The 16713-nt window shown below is 41.8% G+C and overlaps 1 protein-coding gene across 3 annotated transcripts in view; it reads right to left on the bottom strand.

The window, feature by feature from the left end:
• Positions 1–16713, bottom strand: part of adgb (androglobin) — a 386047-nt gene that overhangs the window by 144308 nt on the left and 225026 nt on the right. For all 3 annotated transcript variants that reach the window (XR_015758508.1, XM_087991569.1, XM_087991570.1), the window contains exon 16: positions 7688–7774. Coding sequence is in view for 2 of the 3 variants with exons in the window: in XM_087991569.1 (XP_087847695.1) it covers positions 7688–7774 (87 nt within the window). In the remaining variant the exon portion in view is untranslated. The remainder of the gene's footprint in view (positions 1–7687; positions 7775–16713) is intronic.

Below are 16713 nucleotides of genomic sequence, written 5' to 3'. Positions count from 1 at the left end.
GTACATTTCTATGACTCTATGAGTATGACTCTATGCCCTCTAGGTTTGGACTCCCATACCCTGGGGTAAAGACTTTGTCTATTTACCCTATCCATACTCCTCATACTCCTGCTTCTTTACTATCCTATTACCTGCAACTCTACTTCAAGGAACTATTCACCTGAACTCCAAGGTCTCTTTGCTCAGCAACACACCTCAGGACCTTACGATTAAGTGTATAAGTCCTGCACTACAAAAAGCAATCATGGATCAAACATTTTAAAAATACACTTTTGAGAAATCTTCCATCTAGTTACTATTGTTTGTTATCTGCAATTCAAACAGAAAGCTTATCCTACGTGTCTGAACACAACTAATTACCAATTCATAATAATCTGCACTACCTGTAAAGATCTTAGATTTGGGGTATGAAAGCACAGAGTTCAGGCCATGCCAGAAAACAAATCTGAATAATCTTACATGTTTTTGTACCATCCTCTTGCTTTAAACTCCTATCTTCTGAGGCCAATAACACCTGCTTAATGTTTTGATGACACAAATTAGGTCTTGTTAAGGGAATAGAATAATGTCCAAATTGTGTAAACTGTAGAACAGCGGCATCCTATAAACAACTGCTTTGTCATATTCCATGCCCAGTTTTATTTGAGACTTTGCACAAGGATATTTTACTTGACATGACGACTATGTTGACAAAATGATTTACCCCATCTATTTTGCAGGAAATCATCATTTTTTTTAGTGATCTCATCTCCGAGCAGATAGGACTCTGAAGGCTCTAAATCTTAGTTTGATCCTTATTATTTAAAGAATCTAGGTGACATTTTGACCAATCTCCTCTACACACTGTAGATGTGCATTCATTGTTCAAGACAACTGAATGAGTCTGCTACTAAAATGTAAATTACGAAACTGAACCTTCTTGTAACTCATACAATTTCTTCTGTCTGATCAATATCACCATCTTCTCAGGCAAAACCTTCAAAGTCATGTGTAATTTCAGAAACCTTGTCATTCCATTTGGACAATTAATTGCACAATAGTATTTCAAATCACATCTAAAACACCTATTGACCTTATCCTAAGCGTTCCTGGGGTTCATTCTTCTGTTATACATCCCCAACTCTTTTTGTCTGTTAAAATTGCTATAAGTCCCTCTATCCACACTCCTTTGAGTTATAATTCTCCTTTCATAATGATGCATTTGGCTTATGTCTGGGTGATATCACATTTTTGCTATTTTTAATCCTACACTCTTTGTTAATGTTGACTGTCCCATTTGAGCCATGGATGCCACTGGGAATGAATGGTTAGCCAGGAATTTTTGAATGGTTCTGACATACTTTCCAAAAGTGTGTTTCTTGCTGAAATTCTAAATCTAGTTCACCATGTTCAGCAAAGTCCAACAATTTAAAGGCAAATAAAAAACACAAAAGAACTGCGGATGCTGTAAGTCAGAAACAAAAACAGAAATTGCTGGAAAAGCACAGCAGATCTGGCAGCATCTGTGAAGAGAAATTAGCATTAACATTTCGGGTCTGATAGCCCTCCTCTGAACAAAACTGTTTCTAATGTAAAGGCAAACATTGACTTAGGAATCTGCAAATAGAAATCTTACAATCTTGTATATAGTGTGTTAAATTCTATTAAATATTCTTCATTATGATCATAGCTGATGTAATATTGGACAAATTAGATCCCAATTGGCTGGCACGCCAGTTAGTCATTGGACATAATCACGAGGCTGCCAACATTTTTACAAATGAACATAAGTTTACTAGAGAACCTTGATGCTGCACTCAGGCAAATGCAATCTTTTGTCACTTCACTTCTGGAGTCCAGCTTTTTTATCAAGACTGTAATGAGGTCAGGAGCTGGCAGACCATTTCAGAACTCAAATTGAGGGTCAGCAAGCAGTTCATTGGCTAGGCAAATGCTGCTTGATAGCACTGTTGATGACTCATTCCAACATTTTAATGATGGCTGAGAATAGACTGCTGGGGCAGTTATTAACCTGGATGGATTTGTCCTGCCTTTTGTGTACAGGACATCCTGGAGCAACTTTCCACATTGTTGGGTAGATGCCAGTGTTGTAGCTGTAATAGAACAGCTTGGCTAGGTGTACGGTAAGCTCTGGAGCATAAGTCTTCATTACACATTGCTGGAATATTGTCAGGGCCCAAAGCCTTTGCAGTATCAGTGCCTTCAGCTTTTTCCTGATATCGTGTGGAGTGAATCAAATAGGCTAAGGAAAGGCACCTGTGAGTTAGGGACCTCTGGTAAAATGTAGAGATTTGTTTTTGCAAATAGCTACTGAGAGCTGAAATCCTCATGCCCTGCTCCTTCCCAAATTGAAAATAATTCTGCTGAAGATCATTCCTGATGAAGGGCTTATGCCCAAAATGTCAATTCTCCTGCTCCTCGGATGCTGCCTGACCGGGTGTACTTTTCCAGCACCACACTCTTCGACTCTGATCTCCAGCATCTGCAGTCCTCACTTTCTCCTTGCTGAAGATAACAGACATTGATTGTGTAAATTGGCGAAGGTGGCAATTTCCAACAGGTCAGATATTTTAATGGTTACCAGCAACAGATAATGAAACACATATATAACACATATGACTAATGTCATTTACAAAATACCTTGCAAGAACTGTAAAACAACTACATTGGACAAACAGGCAGAAAACTAGCCACCAGGATACATGAACATCAACTAGCCACAAAAATACATGACCCACTCTCACTGATATCCTTACATACAGAAGGACACCACTTCGAGTGGGACAACACATCCATCCTAGGACAAGAAAAACAGAGACACGCATGAGAATTCCTAGAAGCATGGCATTCCGGTACTCTATCAACAAACACATTGACTTGGATCCCATTTACCACCCCCTGAGAAAGAGAACGACACCTCAGGAAATGATTCACCACAGGAAATTACATCACCAACCCAAGGAAACCTAAACACATAAATAGAAAGCAGGGCATGCCACCAGTGCTTCATCGGGACGCTCACTGATGATGTTACCTAGTATAATGTCTAAAAACGAACCTTCCAGCTCAGCGAGAAAATCTACATCCAGAACCTCAACCTGAGCTACAAATCTTCTCAAAAAATATATGTATATATTTAAAAGGGGAGAAAAATACATATGCACTTGCTGTCATTAATGAATTTGATGCAGACCACAGATCTACTTTTTCAACTTCCTTACATAAAACAGTTATATTTCAATCTCAGATTAGTACTTACGAATTGCTCTTTCAGAATAGAATTTAATTTAGATAAATGTGAGGAGTTGCATTTTGGTATTAGAAATCAGGGCAAGACTTACATAGTTAATGGTAGATCCTTGGGGAGTGTTGTCAAACAGAAGACCCAGGGATTCAGGTACATAGTCTCTTGAAAGTAGCATCACAGGTAGACAGGGTAGTGAAGAAGGCGTTTGCCACACTTGCCTTCATTGGTTAGAGCACTGAGTATAGGAGTTGGGATGACATGTTATAGCCGTACATGACATTGGTGAGGCTACTTTTGGAGTATTGGGTACAGTTCTGGTTGCCCTGCTGTAGGAAGGACATTACTAAATTGGAAAGGGTGCAGAAAAGATTTACAAGAATGTTACCAAGACTGGAGTGTTTGAGTTATGGGGAGTGGCTGAATAGGCCTGGGATGTTTCTCCCTGGAGTATCGGAAGTTCACGGGTGACTTTATAGAATGTTATAAAATCATGAGAGGCATAGATAAGGTGAATAGCCTAGGATAGGGGAGTTCAAAACTACAGGACATAGGTTTAAGGTGAGAAAGAGAAAAATTTAAAAGGGATCTGACGGGCAATTTTTTCACACAAAGGTTGATGTGTATATGGAATGAAGTGCCAGAGGAAGTGGTAAGTTTTGGTACAGTTAGAATATTTAAAAGATATTTGGACAGGTACATGAATAGGAAAGGTTTAAAGGGATATGGGAAAAATGCAAGAAAATGGGACTAATTTATTTTGGGAAATCTGGTTGATGTGGATGAGTTTGACCAAAGGATCTGTTTCTGTGTTATATGATTCTATATGCACCTCTTAAAGTGAAAAGTATATCTAATATGAGCTAGTTTGCTATTGAGAGTTTTTTTTCCCAATCCTGCCTTTCTCAAGCTAATAATTAGCTTTGAATCATCAATTTCATAGAATCATAGAATTTCTACAGTGTGGAAGCAGACCATTCAGCCCATCAAGTGCAAACAGACCCACCAAAGAGCATGCCACTCAGACCCATCCCCTGAATGTATCCCTGTGACCCTGCATTTCCCATGACCAATCCACCTAACCTGCACACCTTTGGACTTTTGGAGGAAACAGGAGCACCTGGAGGAAACCCACACAGACACAGGGAGAATGTGAGAACTCCACACAGACAGTTGTCTGGGGCTGGAATTGAATTCTTTTCAGGGTGGTGGCTGAGTGGAACACTCCAGTCGAAGTTTCTCCACTCCACCCACTCTTCTTCTTTTCTTCTTTCTCTTCTCTTTTTCTTCCACCTAGTGTTTCTTTTTTCTTCTTCTCCTTCTTCTTTTCTTCCCTTTGGCTCCTGGCCTCGGACGACCATTCTGGCCTCCGGTGAGCAACAGTTCTTAGCATCCGGATGAGTCTCTGGCGGTCACTTCCAGCATTGTGCAGCGGCCTCCCAGCCTCCCGAAGCAGCCTTCTGGCGTGGTGTGTCGCCAGTGCGGTGTGGAGCCAGGGCCTGGTGCAGACTGGAAGCTAAGTGCCAGTGTGGTCTGCTGTACTGAACTCTTTTCTGTAATGTTTGACATTTTGTTTCTGCAAAAAATTCTTGTAACAGAAGATGCTGTGCCAAGTTCTTTTGTATCTAAGTTACTGCTGTAATTGGCGATATATAAAGTTTTCACTATACTCATTGAGTATGTGTAACAATAAAGGCTATTCTATTTTATTCTATTGTATGAACCCAGGTCCCTGGCACTGAGAAAACAGTGCTAATCACTGAACCACTGTTCCGCTCCAATTTCTATAGGGTAAGTTTTCCAGATTTTTATTGCAACCGTTACTCAAATTCTGTCTTACATGTGAAATCTATTTGATTATACCATGTTTATCTATTAGAATCCCTACAGTGTGGAAATAGGCTCTTCAGCCCAACAAATCCACACTGACCCACTAAAGAGTATCCCACCCAAACCCATTCGCCTACATTTACCCCCTAACCTATACATCCCCGAACACTAAGGACAATTTAGGATTGCCTAATTCACTAACCTGCATATCTTTGGATAGTGGGAGGAAACTGCAGCACCCGGAGGAAACCCACGCAGACACGGGGAGAATGTGCAAACTCCACATAGACAGTTGCCCAAGGCTGCAATCGAACCCGGGTTGCTGGTGCTGTGAGGCAGCAGTGCTAACCACTGAGCCACCGTGTCACCCATATTACTTTGTTCTATTGAATTTGAGCCCACACTGGACAGAATCTTACCCAGTTCAAAAATAATTGATGGTCTTGGTCAGTTCTTGATCCAACTCTCCCATAGGTATGATCTTCTGAGAGGCAATCTTCCAATTACTGAGTTCCCCATTTACCATTCAATTAAAGACAACAACAGGTGAATTTTTGAGGCTGCAAGTCCAACCTAAGAACCTGCAGCTTTGGAAGGAAAGCAGCCTCACTGATGGAGATGGATGCTGCCATTATCCAAGTGAGAATGAAAAGGACATCTCCATCAGTTCTATAGAGTAATGGCTCTAATTAATGCTCATGTTACATTGTTTCCATCCATTCAATTAAGGTCACACAGTCTGTAAGTGGAAACCAAATAGTTCTACTCTAAGGTATTGGAGATACGTTTTTCACTGGCATGTAGGAGGTTCAGAGGTGATCTGATAGAAGTTTATAAAATAATGAGAGGTATAGGTCGAGTTAACGGTAGTTGTCTTTTCCCTAGGATGGGGGATTTCAAGACTGGAGCAAATTTTTAAAGTTAGAGGAGAGAGATTTAAAATGACATAACAGGCAAATTTCTTTTCACAGAGTGTTTGTGGGTGGAATGAACTTCCTGAGAAAGTGGTGGATGTCTGAAAGATATTTGGATAGATACATGAATAGATACATGTGGACGGCACGGTGGCACAGTGGTTAGCACTGCTGCCTCACAGCGCCTGAGACCCGGGTTCAATTCCCGCCTCAGGTGACTGACTGTGTGGAGTTTGCACGTTCTCCCCATGTCTGCGTGGGTTTCCTCCGGGTGCTCCGGTTTCCTCCCACAGTCCAAAGATGTGCAGGTCAGGTGAATTGTGCACGCTAAATTGCCCGTAGTGTTAGGTAAGGGGTAAATGTAGGGGTATGGGTGGGTTGCGCTTTGGCGGGTCGGTGTGGACTTGTTGGGCCGAAGGATTAGATTAGATTACATTTCCACACTGTAATGTAATGTAATCTAATCTAATAGGAAGGGTTTGGAGGGATTTGGGCTTTCAAAACCATTTCCCTCTAATGGCAGATGGTTCTAGTTTATTTTGGGATTATGTTCAGCATGGACTGATTGGACTGAAGGTCGTTTCCATGCTGTATGACACTATGACTAGATGCATCAGATTCCTCAGGTCTTGGTAATTATGTCTGATTAAATGTAATTATACTATTGCTCATATGCTAATTTTGTTATCTAACCATAGCGCCTCCTCTGTAGATACTATACAGTAACGTATCCACTACCATCAATCACTAGATAGGCCTAGGACAAAGCAAAGACAAAGAGATTGGTGGCAGCAAACTACCTCAAACAGCTCTTACTTAGTACTTTTTACTGGTAGAGGTGGCAAATACACAGGGTGCCAGGAGTAGTCATCTGGAGAAAACATCAAACTTTCTTGAGGTACCTTCTGAAAACATTACTAATTTGTAAAACAAAGTTGTAGCAATAGCTGCCAGACTGTCAATATGAAAGGAATATCTTTTCACTGATGGTCTTGGTGTGGCCCACCAATTCCTAGGTGTTCCATTAGGTTAGTGTGGGGATGACAGTAAGTATATGAGGCCTTGCAAGCCAGTCCAGCCAGGTGCCTAGCAAGGCAATCCAGGCATCTATTAGAATCTGTGAGGAGCCCCCTGTTTCCAGTCGATTCCCATTTTGCCCACAATTCAGGATCTGTGCAAACTGGTTACCATCAATTCCAGTAAGATAGGACAGATGAAGGAAATCATTGGCCCACCGATCTAACATTTTCCCATTCCACCATCTTCTTGGAAGAACTGGTAAGACTTCACTCACTGTAGAGAATGCTTAATTTTTGCCAGTCAGAAATAGATGTAATACCATTAAATTACATACAGCATGTTTACCTCTGCTCTTAATGAAATAGAATAGGGGATTCATTGTGCCAACCATGCAAATTGTGTTCAGGAAATAGTAATATTGCCAAAGTCAATCAGCTCCCATTCACATCTGTCACACCTTCCATGCTAATATATAGAACACACACAAAAATCACGTAAAAATCATTATACATACAATCCATGAAATAAAACCAGATGTTCAAATGAGTTCCTGTTATGGTTACCTACATTCAATTCCCTCTGGAATGGAACTTAAACAAATGTACATAAAAGCTGCAAATGTTGCAGTTCCAAATACTCTACTTGAAAGATTCTAGATTATCTATAATTATCAACTTACCTTGTGTTCTGCTATATTACTATGCTGACTTTTAGCACCATGAGACACTGATGAAAGCAGACCACTTGCTTTTGTGGAATCAATTTCCTGCGAAAGAGCACAGCAATAAATGTGATAGTTAATGTGAAATTTATAACTTTACTTATTTGGGTAAGAATACTAGCCTGACAATAACATCGCACAAATTTAACTTAAATGAAAGACGACTGAAACATCTAGAATATTAATTCTCATATTGTATGCATTTCTTTCATCCTCTTCTAAACTCAGATCAAACTGATCTTCGTCCACTAACATAAGTATATATTTCTTGAAGAAACATTGGTCCTATTTTACAGACTTGGCTTCCAGTTAGAGTGGGAGAATTCTGGAGTGTGCTGAAGGACTAGATAGGTGTGATCTGTTGTATGTAGGTAACTTCAAGCCTGAAATAATTTGGTGTGTATTAGGATATCCATTTTTCTGATTTAATTGGAAATGTCCTGTTGAGTATAAAGTATGAAGTTTATTGAACTTCTGTAAGTATTTGAAAATAATATGAATCTGACCTACAGTACTACAAAAACTGTTAGAAAAATAGCACCTCAGTCTGAGTCCACCAGTTTCTTCTTCACTATTACCAATTCTCCATGACATCATTGGCAGGATTGATTTGTTGCACTCAATTAAGTATTAATTCTTTTGGATCCATATACAACAGCTCTCTCCGTGTCTTTTTTTTTTATCTCATAGTACTATTGTTATACATTTGTTGATATATTTACAATTATCACTACCACAATTCTTTGAATTTACAAATTCAGACAATCTGGATCATAGAATCATAGAATCATAGAATTCCTACAGTGTGGTTACCTAGTCATGGTGACGAAACACCTGAAAATAAATCTTCCAGCTCAGTGAGCTAACTTACATACTTATGATCATAGAATCCCTACAGTGTGGAAACAGTCCCTTCGGCCCAACAAGTCCACACTGACCCTCCGAAGAGTAACCCACCCAGACACATTCCTCTACATTATGCACCTAACCTGCACATCCCTAAACACTATAGACAATTTAGCATGGCCAATTCACCTAACCTGCACATCTCTGGACTGTAGGAAGCAACCACAGCACCCGGAGGTAACCCACACAGAAATGGGGAGAATTTGCAAACCTGTGGCTGGAATCAAACCTGGGTTCCTGGCGCTGAGAGAGCAGTGCTAACCACTGAGCTACCATGCCACTCCATATTGTACTTTTTCTGTTTAAATTCCTGGCTCACACCTGTTATCCTATTTCTAATGGTGGCAGATTACTTAGGCGATAACATTTATTGCAATTTGATATCCGTGGGAATGGCCTCAACCAGGATCTTGGGTTCACGTCACACTATAGGTGACTCCACTGTACTATACACTCACTCACACACATTCCTATACACACACACCCATGCAGACTCTCTCTCATACAAAAGCTCGCTTTCATATGTACACACAAACACCCCCTGCACTCACACACATGCATGCACCCTCTTACATGCATTTACCCCATCACACTCGCACACACTTAACCAAGCCTACACACACTCTCTATCACATGCATGCACACTCATATGCACACACTCACTCTGCCTCTCCTACACACGCACACATATAAGTTTTATGGGGTGAATTTGTTTTTGCAGAATTACATTTTATTTTGCTCTAAAACTGCATGAATCCATGTAAAACTCTCTAATCCCACTTTAGAAATAGAACCAGTCTAATTCAACACTGGGACACAGACAGACCTCACACCTTAATGCATTGTCTGAGCTGAGATGACACCTGTTGTTAGAAAAGCTAGGCTTTTCTTGAGAATGTAATTTAAAAGACGTTCTGGGATATACATATCATAGATCAGAAAAAACATTCCATTCTAAAAGTTGAAAGACTTGATCTAAAATTGTTTAATGTATCATCACATCTCTATGACACTGTACTCATTTGGCTATAAATTCTGTGTCTTATTGTCTTTTTCTCCACAACCACCTGAGGAAGAAGCAGAGCTTTGAAAGCTCGTGTTTCCAAATAAGCCTGTTGGACTATAACCTGGTGTTGTTTGATTTTTAACATTCTCTGAAGCTGCAACACTATATTCTGCGTACTGTTCAACAGAACAATCTAGGTTATCCGAACACCATTTATCCGAATTTTGAATTATCTGAACAAGATCTCAAGGTCCCGTAAATGCTTCCTTTGTTTACGATCAGATCCCTGCCCGTCTCATTCGGATATTCGAGGTTGTTTTGTATTACTCTGATGTACTCATGTAAGGTATGATTTGACTGGTTCGCATGCAAAACAATACATTTTACTGTATCTCAGTACGTGACAATAATATCAAATCAAAAATCAGAATCAAAAGGTCAGTGATAAATAATTGCCTGATTTAATGGGAACTTTATCAATGAAACAAAGGATTAGTCATCAGCTCAAGGGTATTAATCTTTTAGTCCTGACTGCAAATGGCTCCCTTTTCCTGAACAAAGAGGAAAAGAACATTTCAACCAACCCTCTTAGTAAAAAGTCAAAGTCACCATAACAAAACTTAATGTTGAGGATGGACCCACGAATAATTGACAACTTAAGGGCCCAATCAGGATATAGTGGGTGGTGACATCAGTGACTGTCCATCATTCTTAACAGGATTCGGATTTCACCAGTTTCCTCATTTCCCCTCCCCCCACCCTGTCTCAGTCAAATCCATCGAATTCAGCACCGCCTTCCTAACCTGAGATCTTCTTCCCGACCTCTCCGCCCCCACCCCAGTCTGACCTATCACCCTCACCTTGACCTCTTTCCACCTATCACATTTCCGACGCCCCTCTCCCAAGTCCCTCCTCCCTACCTTTTATCTTAGCCTGCTGGACAAACTTTCCCCATTCCTGAAGAAGGGGGAAACATCGATTCTCCTGTTCCTTGGATGCTGCCTGACCTGCTGCGCTTTTCCAGCAACACATTTCCAGCATCATTCTTAACAGAAAATTGGAGATTGAGCATGTGCCTCATAAACCAATTAGCAATAGGTCTCATCCAATTTAGGCTATTAAAATTGTATTGCTGTAAGTGATCATGTTTGTGGGATGTGGCTTTAAAAGTAAAAAGTAACAGCGTTTGGTGATCAAGAAGTTAAGATATCCTGCCATCCAATTGAAAAGGGAGGGGCCGTGGGGTTTTGGAAATAGACAAGAGACCAAGTGTCAACCTATACCTTAAACTGAATTGGAAATCAAGAGCTATAATGCACCTGTAAAGTTGCTGCTTTGTTTTAATCGATAATATTTATAACCTAGGTATAGCTTCCTGAGTTACTGCACCAGACTGTGTCCTGTTGCCTTATTGGTAAAACCTTTTTAAAAAGTTTTTCCTGGATTTGAGTTTACATTTTAAGATCTTGGGCAGCACGGTGGCTCAGTGATTAGCACTGCTGCCTCACAGCACCAGGGTCCCAGGTTCGATTCCAGCCTCGGGCGACTGTCTATGTAGAGTTTGTACATTCTCCTTGTGTCTGCGTGGGTTTCCCCTGGGTGCTCCAGATTCCTCCCACAGTCACAAAGATGTGCAGGTCAGGTGAATTGGCCTGGCTAAATTGCCTATAGTCTTTGGTGCATTAGTCAGAGGGAAATGGGTCTGGTGGGTTACTCTTCGGAGGGTCGGTGTGGACTGGTTGGGCCGAAGGGCCTGTTTCCACACTGTAGGGAATCTAATCTAAAAATTACAGATAAGCTTATCCTGTAATTTGCTGAATATCAATGGTTCTCTTTGTCCTAACCTACGGATGGCACATAATTCACAATTGGCAATATGCTGCTAGTGTCCTGGAGAACCCAGGCCATCATTCTGTTGACTGAGCTACAGCTTGACACTTGGTGATTCACAATTCAGGCCAAGGTTGATAGAAAACACAGGCTAAGTTTCTGTACTAAACAAGAATTTTTATTTATTACAAGTAATTAGACAACAGCTACAGATAAACAGATATAAATCATTGACATATAAACACACATAAGCAAACGAATAGGGAAAAAACAGATTATTGGATAAGGTGGGAAAAATACTGGAAAATCATTTCAGTGGTCTTTGCTTCCCAGTTCCAATGTTGAAATGATCTTTTTTCAGCTCTACAGGTCCTTGGTGTTCAGTTGTCTTTCTGTAGAAGTTTTCACTTGTTCATACGAAGTACAGAATGATTGATTCACTTGGAAAATGTCTCTGATTTATCAATTCAAAATTCACAGCTCACAGAGACTAATTCATGAAAGCTACCGAATATACTCGAGCAATTTTTGAATTGTTTTGACTTTTTAAAGTTAAATTCATGGGGTCGACTATAACATGGATACGACTGCTGAGGGGCTAAAATTCATGCCCCTCAAAATTCATATCGTATCATTAGTAGAAACCCAAATGATCTCTAAATGAAAAAAAAGAATTACAGTAATTCTGAAAACCTGGAGCGGAGAACAGCCAAAGGACTGGCAGACTGGGAGTGGAGCTGAACAACTGGCAGACTGGAAAGCTAGAATGGGACGTGATGGCCAGCACACTGACTCATAAATGTTGATCTGTTACCTGTGAAGAACTAGGGTCGACCTTTACATGGGATATATGGAAACTTCCAGGTTATTTGGCCAAAAATAGGGTGTTGTCTTTTACATGAGATCGATTAGTACTCGAGTATATACTGTATTTGTTTTTTTTAGGTTTAAATTAAGTTATTTTTAACTGCACTTTCTGCTGGAGAGGACGATTGCACACATTTATTAGATTAGATTAGATTACAGTGTGGAAACAGGCCCTTCGGCCCAACAAGTCCACACAGACCCGCCGAAGCGAAACCCACCCATACCCCTACATTTACCCCTTACCTAACACTACTAACCTAGCAATTTAGTATGGCCAATTCACCTAACGTGCACATCTTTGGACTGTGGGAGGAAACCGGAGCACCCGGAGGAAACCCACGCAGACACGGGGAGAACGTGCAAACTCCACACAGTCAGTCGCCTGAGTCGGGAATTGAACCCGGGTCTCTGGCGCTGCGAGGCAGCAGTGCTAACCACTGTGCCACCGTGCCGACCAATCATTTCTGTGTCTTCTCTCTCTGTGTCTGTGCCTTTGTAACTTGTTTCATTTTCAACCTGCTCAGACAGCTGAGAACCAAACAGCTTCATTTGTAAACATCTCCTCAGCCCCTGATGATGTGCACATTGTAGGAATCCACAGTTATAAAAATAGAGTTCATGTTAGATTTCAAGTTATGCAGCCTTCCCGGTGAATCCTGTTTTTAAGATGTTCTTTCTCATTGCAGTCCACAGTTTTTAAAGGCCCAAAAATAAATAGACACTGTGTTTACAATGATTGTCTAGGTGTAGTTGGTCTGTGTCTTGGTATGTGTCATTGGGAACATCACATAGAGCACAGAGATCTATGTTACATAGTTGCTCAGAATGAGCTTGGACAAAAACTATTGCATCGTTCTCCAGACTTCAGGTATGTGAGAAGGCTCTGATGGAAAGAGCTCTTTATACCACCAGGCTACATGTTGGTGCTGATATGCAAGTGTTGGTATGACACATTCTGCCTATTAGCTTTGACAGTCTTCTCAAGGAAGCAAACAAGGGATCGATCCTTCCAGCAAGGCCTTGAGGGTGTTACCTGCTGACTACTGCCTGATGTATTTGTGGTCAAAGTGTTTTTCTGCAATAATGTCTCCACAAGGGAGAGCTGGTACGGTGCAGTGCAACTAACTGGAGTTCCCAAAGCAATGTGGCTAGACCAATCTTTCCTAACAGTGGAGACAGTTAGGTTCTCAGCACTTAGTAGCTTGGACCAGGAGAATGACAGGATATCGCACATGTATATGTGATATGCTCTCCAGAATGGGTTTTGGGGAAGGAATCCGCAATTGGATCTGACTGCTCTACACCAACACCATTAGTGCAGCCTCAATTAATGGATGGGAATTAGAGCTTCCCGGTCAGATCCAGAGTCAGACAGGGCTGCCCACTGTCTTCTGCCTTGTTTGTGTGTTATACAGAGCTTTTTGCTGAGTCCATCAGGAAGAATGAGAGCCTGAGAGGGATGAGTATTTCAGTCCGCATGGACCTGCAGGTTAAAGCCTTCCTTGTACATGGAAGATGTTGCTGCTTTCTGTTCGGTTCCATCATTAGTTCACAGACTCATGAGGATCTGCAACTAGTATGGACTGGCCTTGGGAGCCAAAGTGAATCGAGGCAAGAGCGAGGCCTTGTTCTTTGGGAACTGGGCCAACTGATCCTTTATCCCGTCACCATCAGGTCAGATTATTTGAAGGTCCTGGGAATACAGTTTGGAGGGACTGGGGCATGCACAAAATCTTGGGAGGAGCGCATTGTAACAGAAACTGGTCTTTTGGGAGCACTGCTCCCTCTCCATTGTTGTCAAAAACCTGGTCATCAGGTGTGAGGTACTCTCTCTGCTGTTGTATGTGGCATATGTCTGGTCCATTCTACAAAACTGTGAGTTGCAGTCACCTGAGTTATTTTACATTTCATCTGGAGGTCTAAGATGGACCATGCCTGCATTGACTCAACGTATAAAACTCTGGACAAGAGGAAGAATGTACCCAATGCCACCTTCATCCTGATAGCCACCTTTGTGTGTAGCTGCATCAAGCTGTGCATAGACCCTCATACGTAAATACTTAGTGTCACTATGCATTGAAGTTCTATCTGTTCCCTGGTGATGTGAAGAATGGGACTGGCCTCATTGCCGCAGAATGCTCTAAGTAGTTGGACCGTTCCATATCACCTTTCTTTGTGGAGAAATTTGATCACAAATACATCAGAAAGTAGTGAGCACATAGCATCCTTGAGACTCTGTGGGAAAAGGAGAGGATGGATCCTGTTGCGTGGTTCCCTGAATAGACTGTCAAAGTCATTTGGCAGAATGCCTCATCACGAGAACTTTCCAACAAGCACTAAGGCATTGAATTGAATTTATTGTCACGTGTACTGAGGAACAGTGAAAAGCTTTGTCTTGTGAGCAATACAGGCAGATCACAGAGTTAAGTAGTATAAATAAGTAAATAATAGGTAAACAGTGGCAAAAACAAAAAAAACACAAGTCCAGGCGAATGTTAAGAATTTGTGAGTCCATTCAGTATTCTAACAACAGTTGGGTAGAAACTGTTTCAAAAACCAGCTGGTGCGTGTGTTCAGGCTTCTGTACCTTCTCTCCGATGGTAGAGGTTGTAGAAAATCATTGGGATGGATCTTTGAGAATGCTGGGGGCCGTTCCTTGACGGCAGGCCTGGTAGATGGATTTTTGTTGAGGTTCATCCCAAGCAACTCCATAATGCAGGACTCTGCGCTCTACAGTCTGAGGTCCAGTAACTGCAAACATTGACCGTGCCTGGAGGACCATCAACTCAGTGAACGATGCTCTTTGGTCTGCCCAAAACTTGTTGGTCTTCCAGATCAAGAAGTTGACCTCAACCGAGGGTTGCGACTGGCATATCCCAAGGTTCGGGACTATGTGCTGAGGGACACACTAAAGCTGCTGCGAAGATGCAGTGGGGAAAGACCTGAGGTCTTCCCGCTGTTGTTTACACGGGGCCTGTTCAGTTATCGGGCCCTCCTAGTGCCCCAAATGCATGTAAATATAGTCCTGTATGTGTAAGAGAGATCTTTGGTTTGTTTGGATAGAGTCAAACTCTATCCTCAGCTTTGTTTGTTTGTTTTCTTGATACGCTACTGAACAGAGCTAAACTGCATTTGTGAGTATGTATAGATATAAAATATGTTTATATATTTTTGAAATAAAAAGATCCTTAGCACTTGGGATTTTCACACTGAGGGTGTTGCATAGCTTGATGCAACTGTTTACTTATAGCAGTAAAGACCCCTGTTTGATCACTTAAAAATTTACTAAAACAACCACTTACAGTTATAAACTACTTTTACTAAATGTTTCAAGCCTGAGCATTAAAAGCAAAATGATATTAATTTCAATTTTTAAACCTACGCTACTTTAATTAGTTTCTACACGCTGACGTGAGTATGGAATGTTGTAAATTTCTTCTGCTTCGGAAATATTTGAAGTATGCTCTTTGTGCATTTGGGGAGAAAGTGAGGTCTGCAGATGCTGGAGATCAAAGTTGAAACTTTATTGCTGGAACAGCACAGCAGATCAGGCAGCATCCAGGGAACAGGAGATTCGACGTTTCGGGCACAGGCCCTTCTTCAGGAATGAGCAGAGAGTGTTCAGCAGGAGAAGATAAAAGGTAGGGAGGAGGGACTTGGAGGAGGGGCGTTGGAAATGTGATAGGTGGAAAGAGGTCAAGGTGAGGGTGATAGGTCGGAGTAGGATGGAGGCGGAGAGGTCAAGAAGAAGACTGCAGGTCAGGAAGGCGGTGCCGGGCTGGAGGGATTCGGCTGAGACAAGGTGGGGGGAGGGGGGATGAAGAAACTGGTGAAGTCCAAGTTCATCCCCTGTGGTTGGAGGGTTCCCAGTCGGAAGATAAGATGCTCCTCCTCCGACCGTTGCAGGTCATTGGACTCATCCACCGCCAAACCACAACAACGCGACGGTCGGAGGAGGAGCGTCTTATCTTCCAACTGGGAACCCTCCAACCACAGGGGATGAACTTGGACTTCACCAGTTTCTTCATCCCCCCTCCCCCCACCTTGTCTCAGCCGAATCCCTCCAGCCCGGCACCGCCTTCCTGACCTGCAGTCTTCTTCTTGACCTCTCCGCCTCCATCCTACTCCGACCTATCACCCTCACCTTGACCTCTTTCCACCTATCACATTTCCAACGCCCCTCCTCCAAGTCCCTCCTCCCTACCTTTTATCTTCTCCTGCTGAACACTCTCTGCTCATTCCTGAAGAAGGGCCTGTGCCCGAAACGTCGATTCTCCTGTTCCCTGGATGCTGTCTGACCTGCTATGCTGTTCCAGCAATAAAGTTTCAACTTTGTGCATTTGGTACTTTCCTACTCAGCTCAACAAGTGAAAGC

This window comes from Chiloscyllium plagiosum, unplaced genomic scaffold, assembly GCF_037043375.1.
Source record: "Chiloscyllium plagiosum isolate Xiang-an unplaced genomic scaffold, Cpla_swu_hap1 HiC_scaffold_10, whole genome shotgun sequence".
In the NCBI taxonomy this organism is placed as follows: Eukaryota; Metazoa; Chordata; class Chondrichthyes; order Orectolobiformes; family Hemiscylliidae; genus Chiloscyllium; species Chiloscyllium plagiosum.
The sequence above is the reverse complement of the archived record's forward strand: the minus strand, read 5'-3'. Positions and strand labels throughout refer to the sequence as shown.